The following is a 23,886-nucleotide window of genomic DNA, read 5'->3' on the forward strand; positions in this document are numbered from 1 at the left end:
ACATGGTTTTGTTTACGCGGCGCGATGCAACGCAAGGCAACGCGTAAAAAGACAGTATAAGTCATTATAATCAGTAATTATGTCCCCACTGGATGCAACAAATGCCTCGTTTGTAATGGGTTTTAATGTTTATGTCTCCTCGCTCCAGCCGGACACTGCATCAACAGTATGGTAAGGGGCGTAACATTTCCATCACACGCTTGAGGTATTCGGCCAATCACAACGCACTGAATAGCTGGCCAATCACAGCACACCTCACTTTTTCAGACCGATGAGCTTTGTAAAAATCGACGCGTTTCAAAAAGGCGGGGCATAGAGGAGAAACAATAATGTACAGTATGTGGAAAATAATGTGTTTTTTGAACTTTAAACCACATAAACACATTTCATTACACCAAATACACAAAATAATGTTCTTTTTAGCAGCATCATATGACCCCTTTAAAGAGACTGCAGCGTGCCATTAAAAACATGATAGTAGTGCAGATTAGCTGAACTGAGTAGTCACAGTAGAGTTCAGTAGTCTTCATACAAAATATCTGACTGCAGAATGCCAAGACTGACCAATCAGAATCAATTATTCCAGACAAACGTGTTCCAGGACATGATTTTACATCCTGATAAAAGACAGGTTTGCAGGTTGCTTTTTTGGCTGCAAAATAGCCTGTAATTCTCAGAGGTGAAGAATAACGAAAATGGGCAAATACAAAACAGTAACATTTCCACTAAGCCTCTGAAGAAACAACAGGCAGGAACGAGCATGCAATAATTACCTCCTTGTCTTTCTGATGGAGGTGATTACATCGATCCAGGAAGGCATGGCAACCAGCCACCCACTCCTTCTGCACCAGACTCTGGAAACCCATCAGTGTTCTGTAATAAGGGTCCAGCATTATCTGAACCAGACTGGAGATCACACAGCACAGATCTGTTCCCTCTTCCTCTGCAAATCAATCAATATCAAGACAAAACACCAGGGGATGCACCCTCAAAGGCAAAGGGATACAGTAGATCGATCAAGGTTTAAAAGTACTTCATTTTTAAAGATAAGGTGTGCAGTTTCTGCACTACTTGTGGTTCCAAGTAGAACAGTTCCCTCAGATACTCCTAGCACACATGGACAAACAGGTGTGGTCCCATCCCAAACTCACACTATTGGTTAACCCAGAAGCTAACATGTTGGAGCACCAGAATCTTTGGAAAGTCAAATTTAGTTGAAACATGCTTGACCTACCTGTTATAAGAACATTTGTGTTGTCCTTTTCAAGACATTCAACCACCTCTACTGCTTTTTGGAGACATTGTCTGTTGTGAACATTAAATGCAGTTTGATAATAGTTTCATAGAATCTTGAAATGATTATGAACAGGAATACAAATAGTAAATCACACAATTTAGGATTTTATCAATGTAAGCTGACCTAATAATGTCTAGCCATCCTGAACTTTCAAGGGAAGAGAACCATTTCACATCTGACAACCAAAAATCAGTTGAATTTTCTAAGAGACAAATAAAGAAACATTACTCAGTGATTGCAAACGAAATATCCATCCTTTCATTTAATATATATATGTGTATTCTGTGACTCACCGATAAGAAAGAATTGTTTGAACTTGTTATATGATTGCTGGATGTCTTGGATAGTAGGAAGTGATTCTGAGAGGTCCTCTGTTTTTGCAGAGTAAAGGTAATTATGTGCAACTGCATTTATCATTCTGAAAAAAAATAAAATAAAAAAATAACTGTCAATGTGAAGGTACTACTGACAGTCAAGATAAGACAATACTACTTTTTGTCTGTTTTTGCTGTGGACACCATATTACATAACTATTTTTGTCCTTCAGTTGAACAGAGAGCAGAAAAACACAAAGAGAGTATATTGGTTCATGCTGACGTTGTCTAGCACACTACTAGATAACATTCTGCCATGTTGTTCTTTGATAAAGAACAGTGGCCTTGAGTGTCAGCACATAAAAACACAGAAACTCAGGGCACAAATAATCATGAAGGTATCGCAGCAGACTGGCTGATCTCATGGGATAAATAAACAGTATAGTAAACAGAGTAAAAAAAAAACCAGAATATTCCTTTACATGTCCAAGTGCTTTTGGAAATCCCCATCTTCCTGTGTCACAGGCGGTAAAGATGCTTTGAAGAGAGCACAACCGCTGTGATGAGACCAACACCAAATCTAAAAAAAGAAAAATAACAGGCATCAAACGTCAATTACAATCAGCTATACAAATGACAATTTGTACACAAAATCCAACCTTGCAATAAAAAAAAACATTATAGCAACATTCATAAAAATGATTTAAATGCAGATCTTATTAGGTTAATATTCTTACTCACTGGAAATCCCTTTCCTTGGTAGCTGAATAAATCCCCTAGTGCTGATGGGATGACAAAGTACTTCGGTAATCTAAAGACAATGTCAGAGCAGTGTTTTTGTTAGGTAAATTTATTTCACAATGTATGACTTGCTATAGATCACTGAAAACTGTTTAAAAAAACATTTTGCAACCATTTTATAATTATTATGCATGCATACATTTTACCTTATAATAATTCAGAGACTACATGGAATATTTGTTCTTTTAGAAATGCATATTTTTCAGGTCTATTTAACTGCTAAAAGGGGATTAAAATGTAATAGTGGGTAGTTCCATCACCTAAAATAATGTTTGGTTTTTTGTGAACTACCCAAATATAAACAGCGTAGGATGGCTCTTATAACAATCTAGGTCAGTAGCACATATAAACATAGATTAGAGATCACATTCCATTACGGAACATGCACCTTGTAATTCAAATAATAGTAACACTTTATGCTGCTGATGTTGGCTGTGAAGTGTCTAATAAAGTACCTTTGAGAGAGTTCAAAGTTCACGTTTTCAGTGACTAGTCTACAGTTCGCCCTCGTCCGTTTCATTTCCTGGGTCCAGTCCTCTGGTGAGTCAAACAGAATTGTCTCCCGTTTCCTCTGCATTTCTGCAGACATAAAAAACGGCTTTTGTTGTCGTTCCAGAGTTGACTAATGAGAGTTTAAGGCATTTCAAATGTAAAACTATCCTTCATTATTATATTAAGGAGCACAACTATTGAGAATAATAAAAAAAAGCAAATCATCATATTAGAATGATTTCTGAAGGATCATGTGACACTGAAGACTGGAGTAATGGCTGCTGCTTTGCATCACAGGAATAAATTACATTATGATGTCTAAAAAGAAATAATGACTGTTGTTCTTTCGGCCATCTGTTGCATTCCAGTTGCAGAGACTATGATCGGAATTTAGCAGTTGGTGCTACAAGACCAGAGCTGCATTTCAGATGTGTGCAAAGTTCATGTTCTGCTTAAGTGCGACTTCATGAACTTCTCAAGGTGATATTTTCCCTTATGTTGTATAAGCAGTTCCATGTGTTTGGTGAATTACTGGTTTTGGTTGCTGCTGCATTTGGAGGCATGTCATTTCAAAAGCAGTTAAATATACACATCAACAACATAAGAATATAGAACTCAGACATCAGCTGTATTTACATCAACAAGTGAAACTGAAAAGTAACAACAGCAACACAACACAACACAATGAAAGCCCCTACAAGAAGATAACTCTGTACCTGGGCTTGGTGTCCCTGAATAGGAAAAAGCAAAGACACACTTCAGAGATTTCTCCTCCAAACAATGGTGAGCAATACCCTGAAAGATCTGAAAGAACAAGCAAATAAAAGCACAAGGAGATGTGAAACCCACTGTACAATGTACTGTACATATACATTTCAGTCCTCGTGTAAAAAAAAATACCTTTTTGGCATCTTCCTCCTTGGTGAATGTCAGACAGAACTGAAAGACTCGTAGGTCTTTACAGTGAATGATCATTTTGGATGGATATTTGTTCTTCACAAGGCCTCCTGTTATCAGTTTTTTCTTTTCATCGTAAACTTCAAAAGAAACGAAACGTTTCTCAGAACTCAAACATTCAAACCAAAAAGCTTTCCCAAGAAAAATCTCATTGTTGCTCATTGTTTACACCTGTACAGATCTATAATCATTAATAATGATAAAAATTAAAACCAATTATTACCACCATAGATGTGATCCACGCACATTAATGGAATGTCATTTTCTCCATAGAGTTTGTTCTTAAAGGTCTTGGTCTGTAACAAAGGTGAGTGACACAACAGCCTCTTTCTCAATGCAGACAACACCAAAGTAAGCAATGATTATGAAAGACAGTGATTAACAAATACTAAGTCATCTGTGAAAGGTGCGCTTTTACACTGCACACCATAACTAACAGGAAAGCCAGACACTGTTGCCTTGTTCAGTGTGCTGTATCAAGCTTTCACACAATAATTTGTTTGTGAAATCAAGTGTGAAACACTTCAGTTCCTGTTAACCACCCTCAAATATAAGTCTGAAAGTAGCCTATGAAACCTCTTGATACCAACTAACAATGACATCTGACCAAATTTAGCTTTCAGCAACAACACGTTTTGCAGCTTTTTAAGATCACTGATTAGATTAGTAACATCTAGGCCTATATACTGATCTTATTTGGTATACAGACCTCAACAAGCCAAAAAAAAGACCCTGAAAACAAGAGCACCTGGCACTTCATGAATACCTGACCATCTGAGGCTGCTCTAACACACTGGTTTCCCACCAGAATTTCACTGCCAGTGAGTCAGGCACTCAAGTTCCTGAAATGGCAGCTAAAGTGAGAGCACAGTTCCTCATGCAAGATTACCAAGCATGCAGTTTGGCAAACGCTCTTTTAGTTAATACACCCAGTGTTTCAAGGCCAACAAAGATTGACTGTATTCACACCTTTTGTATTTACTCTATTTCTATTTATTTATTTTTATAAGAAGAAATGTTTATCCAAACCTGACTAACAAACAAGGAAAAGCTATTTATCATACAGGAGCCGACATAGCCATTTTATAGCCAAAATAAATTAAGCATTACAGATCTGCTATTTCGAAGCAACAAATTCTTCCTGTACACTGTAATTTACCTAAATATGCTGATTTTCAATGCAGTAATTCAACTTTATTCAACTCCGTAATTCAAGACATTAATGTTCTCTATAATCTACCACTCAGGTCCAATTTTTTCCATGTGCATGAAATGCATCACTATTCTGTTTCAATTAAGCATAGCTGTTTAGCACAATAAATCCTACAAAACTATTTTAGTGTCATTTTAATGTGTTCATTTAGCATAATTACTAATAAAAACAAGTTCAAATAAAAATATTAAAGGGGTCATATGATGCTGCTAAAAAGAACATTATTTTGTGTATTTGGTGTAATGAAATGTGTTTATGCAGAGCTTGAAAAGAGTCCCTCAGCGACCAGCACAGATCAGCTCCAGGCATGAGGAAGCGGATATCGTCCTCTTTTGGAAGACCAAACAGAGTAGTTTCGCTTTCACAACGAAGCACACAGCGTATTCAGGACATGGCTGCAGCGTCAACAATACTACAGTGAGAATAAAAGTTACGCCTTCTTTCTTTGCGTGAACATTTGGGCAGCGTTATGCAAATCTTCCCAGATCGTGACGTAGGTATGTGGGGGCGTGTTAGAATGAGCTGTTTTAGGTAGGTGTGGCTGACTCTTAACTTTTATAAAGAATATCTCTTTGGATTTGAGACTTTAGTGTTTGCAACTTTACAGATCTTCTTTATGCACCAAGAGCTTGTAACACTCCAAAGAGAAAGGAAAAATTGAAATCGCATCATATGACCCCTTTAACACATTTAGTCATGCCCACAGAATGAGAAATGAGCTTTTCAAACAGGACACTTTTAATAAAAATAAAAGATGTAATTCATAGACAACCCTAATTAATAGCATTCTTATTATTAAGACAGACTACCATTGTATGAACATCTAACACACATGATCTTCTTTTCAACCACACTACATGTACAAAAACGCTGCAGTCTACATACAGGAAGTACATGATGTTTAAAATAAACACTGTGGTTCTTTGGTTGGTTGAATTTCAAATTATAGATGGTTTCTTAGGGGACAGCATTGTAGATGTCAATTACCATTACATATGGCCATGTAGCTGAATACAGTGTTCATGTGTTGATTATTTTGGTCTACCAGACAAACTCTCAATTTTACTATTTGTAACAATTTTACGTTTCTGTGAATTGGTGGCAAATTCGTATGATGTCATCAGTGTTTGTACACTTTGCTTACGTCCCACTGAGGGTTAGGTTTAGGGTTGGACCTTCATACTTTCTTTTTTTTTTTTTTTTTTACATTTTTGTATGAATCAAATTCGTACAAATTAGTAAAATACTACAGTACTGCTTTCACATGAGATTGTGTCAGAACAGGAGGGTTTGTTGAGCCCTGTCACCAATCCTTACCGTCTCCTCCTGTGATTTCTCATCACTAATGAATGTAACACGAAAATTGGTGCAGAACAATGTGCCAAAGATGCCACGCTGGGACATATCATCTTGAGTGTATTTGAGAATGGGGTTGGCGCTACAGAACTCCACTTCACCTAAGAAGCAACAGAATAACAGTCATGTTAGTTTGAATAAATACAATGCCAACAACCCAGGCTGCTGTTCCAGGTCAGTTTTGTGGTGTGCAGAGCTTTAAAGAAATGCAGACAGTGTTTTAGTATATTACCCACTTTTCTGTATCTGCAAAATCACTCTGATTACATTAAATGAGATCTTTGGAATCTACCATCTGAATTAGAGAGCAATTATTAAAGTCTGAATTGAAATTTACACCCAGGGTACAAGTGACACACAAAAAAATATTTAAGATTTACTTACAATAAGCCAAAGAAAAACCTGAGAGAGCAAAACATTGTGTAAGGGATTTCGTATTTACCTGGCAGCAAATCGGGATGTTTCTCTATCTTTGGTGGTTCTTTCTCCAATTTTATTTCCTTAAGAAGACAGAAGCAATAAAATTAAAGTAAAAACTGTAAACGTGATTAATTATCTAATAAAATATCTTACTAAATGACATTTTCACAAGTACTATATAGCAATATAATGTCAAACACATCATGCCACATTTCACACACTGAGTGTGCTGCTGCTGAGTAAGTGAATATTTGAAGTCTAGATGCCTCCACAGGACATCTGCTCCGTAATGAAAACTCCAACTGCTGCTATCGTACATATGAGAATATAAGTAGGTATGAGAAACCTACACTGTCATTTATTACTCATCCTCATGTTATTTCAAACCTGTACGACTTTCTTTATTATTTTTAACACGAAAGAAGATATTTTGAAGAATGGTGGTAACCAGTTTTGGTGTCCAGTGACATCCGCTATATGGAGAGAGAAAGAAAAAAAAACACTGAGAAATCTTCATAATATCCTCTTTTACTTTATGTTCTACAGACAAGAAAAAAGTCACAGGTTTGGAATGACAACAGATAGGTAAATGACAGAATTTTCATTTTTTGTGGAACAATCCCTTTAACATTTGATTATAGTGTAATATACAAGAAATATAATGAGAACTAAAATAAATTGAACAACATCAGCACTGTACAGCAAAATTCAGCCCACTAAGATCCTCTACCCATAATAACTGTGTCTCTGGCCCCATGAATTTTAGCAGAAGCCCTGTGATATCCACAAGGCATGCTTTGCAACTTTAAAATAACAATCAGGCTACTTCCCTTGTTACTGGTTCGAACAGATAAAAGAGGCTGCAGAAAACAGCAAAATCAATAAACTAATGGCAATGTGTAAAAACTGTAGAAGTTCCATTGAATCAAACAGGATAAATAAAGGAAAGGAAGCCACCAAGCATCCTGGCTACCATGAGGTCAGCTGCAAAACACAACAGCCAAAACTTCACAAACAGTCCCAAGTATTTGAGACACTCCTTTCCCTAATGACATCCTGGGGGAGAAAACATTCTCTTAAAATTTGCTTTTGAAACCTGAGACATTAAAAACACATGGTCTTTCCGTTTATGTTAATTTTGCTAGACATAAAAATGGATCACAGCGGGTCTTCATTAATATCAAGCCAACAAAAATGAGGGGAGAATGCTGTGAGATCCGACTAAGCCCCCTGTTTCTGAACTTCAGAGAGGAAATCAGCTGAACTCTTCACAGAAGACCAGTGGCCAGTTGCATAAACATTGACACCGTGTTAAGACTGTGTCTTAAGTTTGACTAACTAGTAGTTAGAAAAAAAGTACTTTTTTATGTAATTGACCTTAATTTATGACCAGTCCTGAAGAAAAAAAAAAACATACTAACTTTTATGACTAGTCTAAGTAGTTTATGCACCAGGCCACAGATCTTTCTGCATTTATTTAAAGGAACAGCTCATCATAATTTATCACCCTCACGTTGTTTCATACCGGTATAACTTCCCATCTTGGCGGAGATGTTAGGCAGAACAACAGCCTCAATCATCACTCATTTTCACTGTATTTTTTAATACAATGAAATTTAACAGCGACTGAAACTGTCATTCTGCCTAAAACATTTACATTCCATATGTGGCAGATACTTTTTTTTATCCAAAGTGACTTCTTTTGCATTCAAGCTATACATTTAATCGGTTCACACATTCCCTAGGAATCGAACCCATGACCTTGGTGTTGCGAGCGCCATGCTCTACTGTTCAGAGCTACACAAAATGAAATAACTTCCCCACAGAATAGGGAAAATCATGCAGGTTTTGAACAACATAAGGGTAATAATGACAGTTTTCCTTTAAATCTCTACTACTGTATGATTTTTTTGGTCTTGTAATGTTTTTTTAATGCACTAATTTCTTGAATAAAATGGAAAACAGTGAAAATAGAGGGTTTACATCTTCACGTTGTTTCTATACTGAGTACAACCATTCTTTCCATCATGCTTTCTTTAATGAACAATAAAGGCATGAACTCTATTGGCCATCAATGGGTCATGACACAACCCATGAAATCTATTCTAATGGGACGCCCTATGCGTGAATGGACTTCAAACGCATCACATGTCCGAGCAAAATGAAGACACTCGTGACTCGTGTCAATAAACATAAAATCATTCAATAACCTGGATTACAACCACACTTCACAACTACTTTTGGCAAGTCCAGAAAACTAAAATTCATTCGTCAAACTTCGAGGTAAGTGAATGAAAAAACACTGCTGCTCTGTGAATGCATTTCCCCATGTGAACGAAACATACCCAAAAAAACTTGAATAAAGTCAACAACGTCAGCATCAGCATGGGACTCAACCCCGCCCAGCGCATGACGGTCCGCGCTTTCAACTCCTGTTTTAGTACAATTCAGTGTCTCCGGGTTGTTTTGAAAACAACGTAAGTATAATGCTGCATGAAAGCTTTCGCTTACCTCGGGTGTAACATAAGACACGAATGACGGTTTAGTAGACTTCGCTCCTACGCTGCCCAAACTCAACATTTTGCCTGTCCCAGTATCCCGCTTCCTGAGCAGTCAGGTGGAAATCCGGGGGAGCTCGAGCAGCCCAACTTTCCTCTCCCTCTCTGCTCGCTCACTCTCCACCTCTCCTTTCACAAGCGCGATTTCCTTTGGCTGGAAGGCAGACCTGCTCAGACAGCAAACCGCGCCCGTTCGACATCATTGGTTCTTATGGACGAGCTGCCCGTTTTCTGAGCTGGTCAGCGCAAGTCGCTTAATGCTCATTGGATGGCGCGGCTGTCAATCTCATGCGCTTCCTCATTGCCGAACCAATAAGTATTGAATTCAATCGTATTGAAAATAGCCTACGCCCTGAAGCGTTTATATACTGACTACACGTGCGCTTTCTGAAGTTTATTTTCTTTGCCTTATGGTTGCGCGTCTAGTGTTTTCCCTTATTTGTGCACAGACTAAGTAGTTCCTCATTAGCATAAACAACAGGAAAGACAATCAAGCACCTGCGAGGCAATCTAGAACTAACATGCACAAATAACTGGACTTGAATCTCTTAATCAGTGAATTACACATACTGAAATATCGAAAGATACTCTTTGATAATATTAAATTAAACTACTGACTGAATATGACTCTACCTTTATTTCAGTTATACAAAGACAGAAAGGAAGAAAGAAAGAAAGGAGACAAATCATTCTGGAAATGTCTTTATTATAGGCATTGTAATGTAGTAGTACCTTGACATCGAATGACAAGCATCAAAGGGTAAGTCTACATCAATCTGCAGTTACAACAGATATTTTACTTGTGTCCCTCCCATCTTCTTCAATAGATATTCAACAAACTCAAATCAGAAACCAAAATTAGGGCAAGCAACTATGCATCTATAAATCAGTAAAACAAAATCCATAAAAACAAAGAACATTAAAAAAAAGAAAAAAAAAGAACACATTCCTGTGCTTTAAAACCATACAGGCATTTGTTTCTGAAGATCTACTGCAAGATTAGATACAGGCTTATTAAATGATCGTATATTAGAGATCATACAGTCACATTTAAAGATACATTTAGGGTTTACAACATTATGAACACAAAACACAGGCAGACCTGGGCCAATTACTAGTTCTAAAGGAACACAAACCAAAAAAAAAGTATTTGACCTTAAAGAACAAATGTTTACTGCTTGAATACTTCCTTGTGTGAATAACTGATGTGAAATGGACTGGTAACTCAAGATTCCTTATTAAATTTATAGAGACAATTGATAGATGCTTATGGTATTTTGCCCAGGTCTGATTTCAATGGTCAGTGTCTTCAGAAATGTGATACAGCTACACCACAGAGGCCTGTGAATATCAGAGCACACTTTACAGCCTAACTTGGGACAAGTGCAGCCTTACATCACTTGCATTAAGCATATAGAAGGAACAAGGATCTGAAGATGTTTCAAGGATATTGACAAATGTGCAAATGGTTAAAAGCCAACCCAGCCTTCAGAATGCACTAGCAATGGAAAACACATGCTTGTATAAATCCACATCCAGTCAACATCACATTCATCACCACAGGACTAACGCATCGCATTAATCGTTTTATCTTCAATCAAGTGGTTTTAAGAGGAATGTCTCTAAACAAAATAAGCTGCAAAAACACCTAAACAATTTATTGCAAAACCAAGGAAGCCATTGCCAAAGTTACTTTACATGTGTGACTGGAAGGGTAAGATAGACTTTAAAGAAAGAATCTGTTCCATACTGACACAAGTACGCAGCCCAGACTTCTACAAATGCCTAGTCTGACACTCGTAAGAAATCTGAAGATGGTGAATGATTACATCCAATGTGCTGAATGGAGCATGAACTTTAGGCTTAACTTCTCTTGGTTTGTGCACATCTCAAATCTTTATGCAGAGACACCAGACTAAATAAATGAGATGGACCACAGTCTATGTGTCAAGGAAATTAAGCCTTGGCATTTCCCCAAGTGGCCATCAATAGGTCTTTACCAGCTCTTAGAAACATTAATGAGTAGTAATCATCATGCACAGAGGTCAACAGAAACAACATTTTGTATTCCTGGAATGAACAGGATTTGAAACGGGTGCAGGGAGAGCAGGGCTAGTTGTACTGTGGTGCACTTCAGAACCCCTCGTAGTCCTTCTTGTCCTTCTTCCCTTCAGCTTCGAATCCATCGGTCCCGTCACTGTTGTCGCGACGCCTCTTGCGGTTATTCCGTACGTTGAAGCGCGAGTTCATCTGGGGCAAGGGATCCATACCCAGAACCTTGTGAATCTGACGGAACGCCAGCAGCCTCAAGGCAAACTGTGGAGAAAGGAGAAATTTAATCGATTTACATTTACCTCTCTCGATTAATATGAGGCTATAAAAATGGCATGCATAATTTTGCAATTATTGAAAACATTTTGAAATAGTTTTAAATGGAATCACTGCAGGACATTTCAAGCACTGCAAACATTCCTCAAGCAGTTACTGTACATTACCTGAGCGCTTGACATAATGTCCTCTCTCTGCTGCTCTTCCATGGTAGCCAGTGTATCTGTTGGATTCTTCTCACAGGGGTCTATCAATCCTGGAGCACCTGCATTACACAGAAAAGCACAAAAGAGTATTAGGCCATGTCCACACGTATTTTTATAAAAGAGTTTTTTCCTTCTACCGTCTTAAAAAAAAAATCTCCGTCCACATGAAAACGCAAACGCATGCTATGAAGCACTGTCAAGAGCATGCCAAACCAACAGGTGGCGATATAATCTCAACCGTAAAGCCATGTTGGCCAATCAGAATCCTGAAAAAGTCTCTAGTAGGCGGAGATAACAATGCAGGCTCCGACATCACAAGCCAAAAACTCCGGTTTCGCTGTCTACACGATAACACTGCAACCGGAGTTTTTGAAAATCTTCACCCTGGCAGGCGTTTTCAAAAATGTTCGGTTTCAGTGAACTGGTGCTGTGTTTGCGTGTGGACGAACGGCCTAACCGTGTAGAAAAAGCTGCGGTTTTAAAAATAACCGCGTTCGTGTGGACAGGGCCTATGAGTATCTAGATCAGGGGTCTCCAATCCTGCTCCTGGAGAGCTACCGTCCTGCAGACTTCAGTTCCAACCCCAATCAAACACACCTGCCTGTCATTATCAAGCATCTCTGAATAGCTTGATTAACAGCTTCAGGCGTGTTTGCGAGCTGGGGTTGGAGCTGAAATTTGCAGGATCTGCAGGAGCAGGGTTGGAGACCCCAGATCTAGATTTTCAAGTTGAATTTTTATGCAACAATAAAAAGTTGTTAGCAAATTAAAAAGACAACTCTTAGTAATTCACACCATTAAAATGGTTTACATTCACAAAAAAAAAGACAAATTTAGGAATTCAGTTTTTTTTCACTATGCCAACATAAAAGCTAGATTACTAATGCACATTACAGTAGGTCTACAGACACCTCAGAATCAAGACACATTTTATGGGAATTGTATTAAGACAATATCAGAGTGCCCCATCTTACCAGACAGCAGAATGCCTGAGGAAATGCATTCAAAGACTCTTCGCAGAGCATCTCCTGGGCTCATTGGTCCAGAGGCACTGCTGATGGCCTTCTCCACCAGCAGCTCCATAGCCTTAAAGTACACACAGTAACTTAATTTACAGTATCAAACAACACTTGCTACTATAATGGCATTTTAAACGGTTTACTTATTAGATCAAGACTGAAGGATGATGAAATTGTTTAAGCAGGACTGAAATGGTGATTGTGCTTTAAAACCTTTATAGCAACAGTGTAAAGGAAGCTAACTTTAAGTTAGAAGTAATTAAGCTACTCCAAGGACAGTATGACAGGAGAAAAATTAAATGGAAGGAAAAAAAAAGAAGAAAAAAAATGCCCTAAAATATCTGGAACTCAACTGTAGGAAAAGCCTCATACTTTTGTCAGCTTTTATTGGCTATTTGACGTTATAGAAAAGCAAGCTTAACAAGCTAATCCGGAGTAAAACAGAAAGGAGCTGTACTTGTGTATCACTACAAAACAACTACTCAGGGATGTTATCAAGATGGCTGCCAAGTGGAAAGGAACATGAAAAGTGCCTGGTGGGCCTTTTAAGGGAACACAAAATCAATCCATAGCCCTATTCAGACGGTAATTATTTCATGTGAACGTCTGTATAAATACATTTACATGGCACCTCAGTGATAAAAACCATAGATTCATATGGCGATTTATTCATAGTGGAGAAGCGAGCTCTGTGATCCTACGAACCCGGGAACGCACTGCTCACGTGGCCAGTTGCATGATTGTCGACTGCTGTAAATAAAATGTCATACGCTGGGAATAATAAGAATAAATTCATATTAAATAATATCCTATTTATTATTTGATTACTTAAATCTACCGTTTACAAATAGAAAAAGATGCACTATAGTTTAAATGGTTTTCTGTCTTGCATTTTCTCTCTCAAAATGTATTAAAATCGCAGAGATTAGCAGAAATAAGTTAATGCAACCACTTATTTAAATAAGGTAAACAAAGCTGCTTGGTTTATGTACATAATTTATATACATGTATACAATTGTATATAATAAATATATAATACATATTTTAAAATTATATTGCATGCCTGTTGCTGCCATAATATTGACCCATTTCAAATGTTTACATGCTGTTCTTGTTCTTCTTTTAGTTCTTAACAGCTCCCACTCGCTGTGGTGGAGCAGTTATGAAATATTGTCCTTGTAAATACTATCCAGAATTTCAGTAATAAATATGCATGCAAAGTACGGCAAAGTGCAACAGTTACCATACGGCGTTTGGCAATGGTCAAAAGGGATTTAACGGTGAATTTTGAATCGATTTCTTCTTGTAAAGTTAGAGATGTGGATTCAGATTGCAATTAAATTACAACACAACCTTGGTTTTTCTCAAAAAACAGTAGGTATTTCGGCCGGAGATTTTTATGTGGATGGTGGGAGAAAAACAGACATTCTGGATTCAGACGCCAATTTAAAAAAAAAAAAAAAAAAAAAAAAAAAAAAAAAAAAAAAAAAAAAAAAACAAAAAAAAAAAAAAAAAAAAAAAAAATAGTTTACGTCCCCATGAGAAAAAATTACCGTCCAAATCGGGCTCATGAAAACTTCTTGCTTGGTAATAATCTACTCATGTCAACAGCAGATCTATGCATTGTGTTAATGCCATCTAATGTGACTTGACAGCAACTTAGCATTTTCATATACTAGGCTCGTCACTGGTCTTTTTACTCACCCAGCTAGGAAAGGCAGACCAGGTTGGTACTCGCTGACAAAGGTCACGCAGTATTCGAATGACAATCACACATGACTGGAGTCCATTAGCCCTAGCCTTCAGTGCAGTGAAGTAAAGATTAGTTAATGCACAAGAGCTAAAACATACAGTCATACATGGCGGAGTTCAGAAAGAGGTGCAACACTACTGTTCACAATGGAAGCTTATAATTGGTTTAAAAATAGCTGGGTCAATTGGCTTTCTTAAGCTGCCATTTCCAGCAGTATTTTACCTCACCATTAGTACAAGAGTTCAAAAGTTTGCAAGATTCACTTGGAATGGCTCCCTGGTAATCTTGTAAACCCTGACCGCAGTTGTCAGATACTTCACAAACATATACTTTCATTTTTTACAAAAGATCAGTTTGCAAGAGTAGTTGCATAGGAACTGAAGCAGTCAAGGAAATCTGCTTTACTTTGCCTGTGTATTTGCAGAGATGGCAACAACACAGTAAACTAATCAGATATTCCTTTCCTCTCAATCCCTATCCCCAAGAAAAAAAAAATCATTAAAGGAGAAAAAAACAAAAAAAAAAACAAACAAACAAAGAAACGCTCAACATGAAAGCTCTTATTGATGACACTTTATGCAAAGGTATTCTGCAGCCTTATGGAATCATTTTACATGCTATGTATTTAAACAAACTTATGAATAAATCACATGTATGCAAGGATGCTTAATTTTTTATGATCAGATTAGCTCATATATACAAAAACAGAATGCAAAAAAAAATTAGTACCATCATCTCCAAATTATATACTGCATCCTTGTATCACTTTTTCCTCCCAAACATCAACTTTGAGGTTTAAAATTTAAAAACAAAAAGACTAAACAACTTAAATGAACAAATAAAAAGGAATACATCTCATAAGGCTACAAGAAGAAAGTAAAATGATGTTCCAAACCTGGAACCACTTAGCGTGGCGTAGGGCAGCCAGAGCGTCAAGGCATATTTGCCTGTCCAAGACGTCCGCTGGGTCTTTCTTTATACTCGAGGTTACATCTAAAAATGGATCGAATTGTCAAATGGTGGTGAGGAACGGGTGTTTGACCAGGTCAGAGAGACTGCCAAGAACACATTGCCACACATACCAGTCTTTTCCCGATCACTGCTCGCTTTCAAAATGTATATGCATCTCACATTTCGCCCCATATGCAGAATCTTTCAGATCTTAACAGCTACACTTGCCATTTGGTGCACTTCTATTTAGTCTGTGGTGTCGTGCTGAGAGAAATAGGATAGGGACGAATGAGTCCGGAGTTAAAAATAAAGGCCTTTGTCCGGGATACAAGACAAAAAAAATACTGAGAATATGGCATAGTGATGTAGGATTTCATAATTGAAGTTGGAAATGCACTCGTGATTTTTTTTGGTACTCTGCATATAGTGAGCATGACACTTCTTGTAATTACTAATTTGTCTTGATAAAGACTATCAGTTACGGCCTGTCGCATTAATGCTCTGCAATCCACCATTTGAAATTGCTTGGAATACGACAATATACGATTTTCCAGTGCTAAAAGCCAGCAGACTAGTCATACTATCACAATCCATATATATCCATCATATCACACAGGTATTCAAACACATTAGTTCAGAAAACTTTTAAACTGTGCCATTTTGCCAATTACGTATGATCTTGTTGTCTTGCAGTAGAAAAAAAAAACCCTTTAGAATAAATTAATGATTTGTATTTTTCAAAACTAATAAAATCCAGAAACAGTAGCTCTAGTTTTCTAGTATTTGCTATGTTGGATATGTGGAATGTTATGACAAATCTAATTTTAATATATTTCCAAAGTGTACAATTCCTGCTGAACCAGTTGACTTCACATTTGAGGATAAAATCATTTTCTTTTGCTTAGGGCAAAAACAAATTGTGGATTCCAGTGTCTACATAAGTGAAGTTTGAGATAATAAATGTAATAAATACTTTGTGTTTCAAAGAAATCCTCAAAGGAGTCAATGTACTGACCCAGAAACATTGGAAAGATAATGATGGGCTGCAAATGGTACCAGATGTATAAATCATGATGATGCAAAACAGGGATATCAAGGGAGATGTGCAATGTTTACAGTTGAATGAGTATTTGTAGTGACCCACTACAGTTGCATGGCAATGGTAGGTGTGGCAAAGTGTTTGAAGGTATTCAGGAGGGGGACCTTGGTCAAAAATCCTTCCGGAGCTGGTAGACGTAGCCTCAGATGGGAGACAATTTGCTGAAAATGCAAGGAGGCTTTGGGCTGGACTTGAAAAGCTTTGGACACATGAAGGCAGCAATGCGTGCTGGCAAGAAAATATGAAGCTCCCAGCAAGAGGATTAGGACATCACTGCATGCATACCTGTCATGATCGGGTTTGGAGAACCCCCATATCTCAATGTATACTGAAGGCTGTAAACCCCAGGTCCAACCAAAGATTCCTCTATCAAAGCCTTCCTCCCAAAAGCTGACCGATACTCCCCTAAGGAGCCAAACAGGAATGGTGGCATGGCCGCAAAGCCTGTATTTAGGATTCCACCATTTCAGTGGCTTCTTACCAACTAAAACTATTCGTTGTAAAGATATAAAAAGACAAACGGGTTATTGATATGATTACACTATTATTTGGGGAAATTTGGTTTTTTGTTGCTTAATGCATTTTTACAACTGAAGAAATTAAAAGTAGCATTGTTTGAATGCCAAATTTCACCATCTGTCAATCTCTATTCGACTGCTTCTCTCAGGGGAGCACTTTCATTTTGGAGCAGGGGACCTCAGAATGGTGAACCTTCTCACCACCAGACAAATATAAGATTTGTTTCCTGTGGGGACATGGTAGGCATTCCAACTACTCCTAAGGTGTCAGACCCAACTCAACCATTTCTCATCAAGAATTAAGTTTACGTTTGTTTGGGTTTTTTGCACAGAATAATACATAATACCTCTGACCAAACTCTATGACCCCCTGGGAAAGAATACAATTATTTGGTTCTGCATAGGACACAATCCCCCTTGAACACAGGAAACAAAAATGAATCTTACCCGGGACTAACTAGACTTACACAATGCAAACACGTATCATGCTTGTTTTGGGGAGAGCTTCAAGAGCACTGGAGAAGTGTTACAAAGAGAAGACCCGGAGCACCACTGCTGCCATCTGAGATGGTTGGATAAAACCTGGTAGTGTTGAACTCGGCTATAAAGCAACTTAAAGCCACTTGAACTGGCTTCAACCCTTTTACAGTGTGAACACATTACAGACTTCATACGAAATAATTTCAGTGTAAATGAAGATAGAAAGAGGCACTTTACCTCAGTGGTGTAACTTTCAAAAGGAAAACGGTGTAGGTCAAATCTCATGTACGGCCAAGCTCAAGCACATACCAGGTTTAATTTTTTCCGCTTTCATATTTTCCCAAAATAAATGCTCTCAAGTCAAAAAGGTAAAAACAATTCTGATATCATTAACTTCTAGCACCATCTCCACAGTGCCAACAGATGGGCTCTTTAGGTTGTCAAAATCAGCATGAAATATTAATCTGATAGGTAGTCGGTTAATGTGAGCAATTCTTTTCCAACCTCCATCCCGGGTGTTTTCCTCTCGGATGACAGGCGAGGTGAGGGTGATGGTCACCTGCATCTTGGGCTCAGCGGAGGAGGTAAGGATAATGGCAGCCTCTTGGATGGAGCCTTTTACCTCATATTTCTCCGTAGTTACCATCTGACAAACACACGGGTTAGCAGAAAAAGTTACAACCATCTACTTGAGATCCAGCAAATCCTGACCCACAGTAAGAAACGGTGCAGTTATTCTACACCCAGAAAAGCAGTGGCGTCCAATCCGGTTCCTGGAGGGCTAATGTCTTAGAGTTTAGCTCCAACCTGTCCCAACACACCTGTCTGGACGTTTACAACCATCCTGAAGACATTGACCAGCTGGTTCAGGTGTGTTTTATTAGAGTTGGATCTAAACTCTGCAGGACAGCAGTCCTCCCAGAGCAGGATTGGACATCACTGCTGAAAAAGCATTTAAAAAATATTATAAGTAAAATTTAAAAGGAAAATCTGTGTGATGATCTAATATTATTGCAGTTTGCACTGCATTGAGCCAGTACCGTAAGCTGTTTGGGGAGATGTTCCACAATGCTCGTTAGCAGATTCTTGGTTGGCTTCTCAGAACAAAGGAGGACCAGGTTGACATTTTTGTCTCCTCGCAGAAGCAGCCCTTTGGCGAGAACGCCTACACGCATCACTCCTTTCAACACTCTGCAATGCACAAGAGATCATGTATTGCTTGGCCCTTTTCTTTCTCTCTGCTTTGAGAAACATTAGTGCACTCTTCTCCCACCTGTCTTTGGGAGGCTCTTTCTTTTCTTTGTCCTCTTCTTTGCCCTTCGCACTTGCATCTTGGTCTGTGATGATGTCAGAGACGAGCTTAAGTGCTCGCTCCGTGATTGATACAATCTTCTGGATGGCCTGGAGCTCATCCTCAGAAGGGTAAATAGCTGCATGTTTGGTCATCACATAACGATCATCTGAGGAATCAGGGCGACGTGGAGGCTGCAACAAAAACTAGATGTTATGAACCAGTTGTGATAAACTATTCAGGAGTTGATATGGAAGTGAGAACTGACAATTTTCAATACAAATTTTAATAAATCACAGGAGAGAAAAAAAAACAAAAAAAAAAACCCTGATATTCCAGTAAACTCACATCTTTTTGTAAATGCATGTAATTTTGCCTTTTTTTTTTTTGCAAAGCAACCAACCGTACTGTTGTACAACACAATCAAAATTCATTTAAGTAATGACTTAGCAATCTCCTACAAGCCTTTACTAATAACTAAAAATAAATCAAATCAGTGTAGACCTTCATAGTCAATTCTTACCAAAAACATACCATATCTTATTTACTTGCAGCCAACTAGTCGACCAAGTCTCTCATGCTCACCAAGGATGCTTTTATTTGATCAAAAATATAGTAAAAGCTGCAATGTTGTGAAATATTACAAAAAGAAAGAACTTTTCTATTTTAATATGTTCTAAAAAAAAAATTTTTTCCTGTAATGGCAAAGCAGCCATTAATGTAATTCCTGTCATTTTCAGCAGGCATTATTCCAGTTTTCAGTGTCACAACAATATGCTGATTTTGTGCTCAAAAAAATTCTTATTATCAATGTTAAAAACTGCTGTGCCATTAAATATTATTTTGGAAACAAAATTGTGATTTCTAGGAGGAACAGAAAGTGAATTTATTTTTCTTTTTTAACAAGTCTCTACTTTCACTTTTGATCAATGTAATGCACCCTTATTTTTCAATAAATATCTTACTGGTTTCAAACGTTTTAAATGGTAGTGTACCTCAAACACAAATCACATATTTTGGCAAATTCAGCAGTGTTTTCACAGCAGTAGTTCTCAGGACTCACCACTGGTCCTTGTGGTTGAGGAATGGGCATCCCAGGCCTCACTCCAAGCAGACCAGGAGGTCCAGGTGGACCCTGTGGATAACCTCCATCAGGCATTCTGTGCCTTTCATCCCAGTGGTGCTGCTCTTCCTCCATACGTCGCCAATACATGTCCTCTTCATAGCGCCTGAGAACAATCACAATATATAGGACCTCAAAATACTCGTGTGTAGATAATTATATATTGGTGGAGAAAAAGCATCACACCTCATCTCCATCCTCCAGCGCTCCTCTTCTTCACGTCTTCTCCAATACTCTTCCTTTTGCATCTGCTTCCTCATCTTTTCCTCTTGGATCTTCCTGGCTCGGATGCTAGGCTTCACTTCAACCTGGAGATCTGGGTTCACCTTTTTCTACAATGGCAGAAAATACAATCAGCTACACTGACATAACAGCACAACGATTTTGATTCTTCTGCATTCATCATAAAAGAACCACCGTGAACAACAATCACCTACTAACCTTATACTGCAGTCGATGTCTCCTTCCTTTCAAATGCATTTCTTTGGCATTCGGGTCATTGAAACTGCATTCACACAGTTTGCAGTGGAATCGGATAACCTTTCCTTCATCATTCCTTACCTGAAACGCATTTTATTGTTTGCACTTAGTTACACAGCTTGAAAATGACTGCAGGCACTTTTTTTTTTCGTACTGTATAAAGTCTTCTCATACCTCTTCAACATAGTCGTGTCCGACGGGCTGAACATCACTCTGCAGGGCTGCAAGTGCTGACTGAGGTGACAGAGGGTCAGACAATTCATTCTTTGGGTCCGCTGGTGGTGCAGAGACGGTGGACTGTGCCGCTTTAGCAGCCTCCATCTTGGCTTCATCATTTTTAACAGCAGTGGTTTGTAACTTGTTTCCACCTGTTTTGTTCATGCATCAAATCAATTATTGTACTGTGTTATTTATTATATTATATATTAAAACTAATTTTAAAAAAGGAAAAATCTAAAATAAATAAAAACGTTCTACAGGATCTGTCCAAGAACAAATAACATTGATTCAGCAAGACATACCAACAAAGTTGATTTTGGGTGTGTTGACCTTGTTGACAGAGGTGCTGTTGACCGAGACACTGTTGGGCACTGGGCTCTTGCCCTGTAAAGCTGAAGCTGCCATGTTGTTGACCATGCTGCCAGATTTTAAGTAAGAGGCAGAAACAGAGGAAGCAGAGAGGTTGGATGATGTGCTTGTGGAGCTGTTGATGTTGGAGTTGGCAGTTTTATTGGGAGCAGCTGTACTGGAGGTGGAGGACTGGGAAACAACACTGGGCTCTGTGGATGGTATCGGCTTTCCTAGTTTGGTATGCAATTTCACAACCTATAGAAAAAGAATGCAATTAGATGCTAGGCGCATTTAAATCAACATCTTACCCACTGCTATGAACATCACATTTTGACTTGTTACAAGCATACTCGATAATGTAATGGCAAGTTGTAATGCTGTGGCATCCATACCCCTTCAAACAACTTTCTGCTGCATAATGTAACAGATAGTCCCTAAGAGGCCCTCTCTACAACGAAGAGCCAGAATCATACGCATTCAAAAACAGTGCTGCTGAAAGCAGATTATTATGTGCCGAGATCAGAGAGAGAGTCATGTACCTTCTGGTGTTTGGCTCCTCTGATGTGTGCGGCATAGGCATCGGCTCCAGTACAGGAGACGTCACAGAGCTCACAGCGTAGCTGATTCTGTGTGCCGCGGGTGGAGCTCCCGCCTCCACTGCTGCTACTGCTGCTCTGTGACAGTTTCAGTGCGGCTTCCTTCTTTTTGTGCTTTTGACCCTCCAGATGCTCCTTATAGGTCTGTAATAAAAGAGAAGACATGTGCAACAAGTCATGCAAGTTCACCTGACCATTTGTTATGAGTATCAGGTAAACACTAGTGTATGGGCCATCAGTTTCACATGATACACAAACAGCAATAAATACATTAAAATAAAATACCTGGGGTCCAGCACAGCTGATCTTGCAGACATCACAGTAGTGTATCTGTGGTGGTTTAGGGGGCAGTTTAGGTTTGAATGTTTTGTTCTGCAAGGGAGTTTTCTTGGTAAAAGTGCTGCCAGTCCATGCGGCAGTGGCTGCTGCGGCGACGGCCGCCTGTTTCTGCTGCTGTTGTTGTTGCTGCTGATAGTAGGAGGAGGCAGCCGAATACACTGCAGCTTCATAGCCAGAGTATGACGTTCCTGAATATACAGAGATGAGCAATCATTGGCCACAGTACAGATGGAGATTGACAGGACTGTACTGTAAATCTTTAAGCCTGTAGCTCAATTGGTAGAGCATGACACTAGCAATGCCAAGCTCAATGGTTTGGTTCAGTATTATTACTAGAAAAAACATTTCACTTGCCTTCTGTCCAATTCTGCTCAAGCACACTACTCAACTACCTTTAAACGAGAGCTTAGTGTCTCTGGGGCTCAGCGTGCATTTCACAATATCACATCAGCGTTTTGAGAATTCAACTGAGAAAATCTGCAAATGTTGTTCTTACCAGAGTATGTGACTGCATTGGTGCTGTAGGTGGGACTCTGAGAGTATGACGGGACTACAGAGGCAGCCGCCGCAGCAGCGACCGGCTGTACAGCAGAGGACACTGGGTAAATGGAGAAGGTTGAGGTGGCAGGTCTGGGGGTGGCTGGCTTTATGGCTGTAACCTGACGCGTTTGTTGGGTCTGGGTGTACGGAGTGGCGCCTTGGCTGTATCCAGTTTTAGGTGCTAATGGGAGGAGGAGTAAAACAAAGTTGTACAGAACATTACAGATCATTTAAAGGGTGACCTGAAGAGGATTACGGATTTAATTCTGTGCCCTCAAATTGCATTTCTTCAAAATACTGGAATAGGTCAAATCTAATTTGATTTGATTTTCAATTTTAAAAAAATTAAAATGAACTTCATAAAATAAATTAAATCAAATGTTAACTAAGGCCTTTCACATTTGGTAAAAAAAAAAAAAAAAAGCAATACTAGAGAATTTTATGGAAATGTACATGCATTGATAATTTATTGCAGAATATTTCTTCCCATTTAAATGGCAAGATGTGTCAAGCATACCTGTCTGATAGTAGGATTCGGCCACCGTGGGTTGTGGCTGGGCTGCTGCAGCGGCCACAGCAGGTGTTGCCACAGGTTGCTGGTAGTATTGTTTACTGTCATACGCTACAGCTGGAGCTGTGGACCGCACATATGAATAGGAGTCCTACAACAGTAAACAGAGGGTTTGTGTCTTTTCTTAAACATTGGACATGGATCTGACTCTCTTAAAATTGAGAATGCAAAAGCACAGAAAGATCCACCTATATACAAAATCTTGAGGTCAGTAAGATTTCATGTTTTTGAAAAAGTCTTTAATGCTTACCAAAGCTGCATTTATGTTATCAAAAATACATTAAAATATTAACATTTTAAAGGGGTCATATGATGCCATTTTAAAGATCATTATTTTGTGTATTTGGTGTAACAGAATATGTTGACATGCTTTAATGTTCAAAAAACACATTATTTTTCAAATACTGTACATTATTGTAGGTCCTCTATGCCCCGTCTCTCTCAAACGCGTCGTTTTCAACAAAGCCCCCTCCTTTGACAAGTGCAGTCTGCTCTGATTGGCCAGCTGAGTTTGATTATCGCGATTTTGAAAACTTGCGGTAAATCCGGTCCAGCCAGCATCAGTCTGACGCAGAAGCAGCATGCAATGTTGTTGTTGTTTTTTTTTTTAGCAC

The 23,886-nt window shown here is 38.6% G+C and overlaps 2 protein-coding genes across 5 annotated transcripts in view; both read right to left on the reverse strand.

Moving 5' to 3' along the window:
* Positions 1-9,610, reverse strand: part of mtmr12 (myotubularin related protein 12) — a 15,015-nt gene extending 5,405 nt beyond the window's left edge. For both annotated transcript variants that reach the window (XR_001636381.1, XM_016512913.1), the window contains exons 1-13: positions 9,362-9,610; positions 6,873-6,930; positions 6,392-6,531; positions 4,085-4,157; positions 3,805-3,941; positions 3,621-3,708; positions 2,868-2,991; positions 2,353-2,422; positions 2,094-2,191; positions 1,591-1,715; positions 1,421-1,499; positions 1,235-1,305; positions 774-943 (exon numbers count right to left, since the gene is read on the reverse strand). Coding sequence is in view for 1 of the 2 variants with exons in the window: in XM_016512913.1 (XP_016368399.1) it covers positions 774-943; positions 1,235-1,305; positions 1,421-1,499; positions 1,591-1,715; positions 2,094-2,191; positions 2,353-2,422; positions 2,868-2,991; positions 3,621-3,708; positions 3,805-3,941; positions 4,085-4,157; positions 6,392-6,531; positions 6,873-6,930; positions 9,362-9,430 (1,302 nt within the window). In the remaining variant the exon portion in view is untranslated. The remainder of the gene's footprint in view (positions 1-773; positions 944-1,234; positions 1,306-1,420; positions 1,500-1,590; positions 1,716-2,093; positions 2,192-2,352; positions 2,423-2,867; positions 2,992-3,620; positions 3,709-3,804; positions 3,942-4,084; positions 4,158-6,391; positions 6,532-6,872; positions 6,931-9,361) is intronic.
* Positions 9,611-10,598: 988 nt separating this feature from the next.
* LOC107708636 (zinc finger RNA-binding protein-like) overlaps positions 10,599-23,886 on the reverse strand; it is a 16,939-nt gene continuing 3,651 nt past the window's right edge. The window contains exons 3-20 of one of the 3 annotated variants that reach the window (XM_016512916.1): positions 23,219-23,363; positions 22,658-22,882; positions 22,108-22,349; positions 21,766-21,966; positions 21,360-21,481; positions 21,178-21,308; positions 20,831-21,024; positions 20,618-20,737; positions 20,363-20,508; positions 20,117-20,282; positions 19,036-19,247; positions 18,803-18,953; positions 18,267-18,408; positions 15,610-15,707; positions 14,666-14,761; positions 12,917-13,028; positions 11,904-12,001; positions 10,599-11,724 (exon numbers count right to left, since the gene is read on the reverse strand). In XM_016512916.1, coding sequence (XP_016368402.1) covers positions 11,542-11,724; positions 11,904-12,001; positions 12,917-13,028; positions 14,666-14,761; positions 15,610-15,707; positions 18,267-18,408; positions 18,803-18,953; positions 19,036-19,247; positions 20,117-20,282; positions 20,363-20,508; positions 20,618-20,737; positions 20,831-21,024; positions 21,178-21,308; positions 21,360-21,481; positions 21,766-21,966; positions 22,108-22,349; positions 22,658-22,882; positions 23,219-23,363 — 2,784 coding nt within the window. In that variant the 3' untranslated portion in view covers positions 10,599-11,541. Of the gene's footprint in view, positions 11,725-11,903; positions 12,002-12,916; positions 13,029-14,665; positions 14,762-15,609; positions 15,708-18,266; positions 18,409-18,802; positions 18,954-19,035; positions 19,248-20,116; positions 20,283-20,362; positions 20,509-20,617; positions 20,738-20,830; positions 21,025-21,177; positions 21,482-21,765; positions 21,967-22,107; positions 22,350-22,657; positions 22,883-23,218; positions 23,364-23,886 lie in introns of those variants that run through there. The other 2 variants (XM_016512915.1, XM_016512917.1) reach the window with 2 other exon arrangements.

The sequence above is a fragment of the Sinocyclocheilus rhinocerous genome, unplaced genomic scaffold (assembly GCF_001515625.1).
Source record: "Sinocyclocheilus rhinocerous isolate Xijiao unplaced genomic scaffold, SAMN03320098_v1.1 scaffold1858, whole genome shotgun sequence".
Classification (NCBI taxonomy): Eukaryota; Metazoa; Chordata; class Actinopteri; order Cypriniformes; family Cyprinidae; genus Sinocyclocheilus; species Sinocyclocheilus rhinocerous.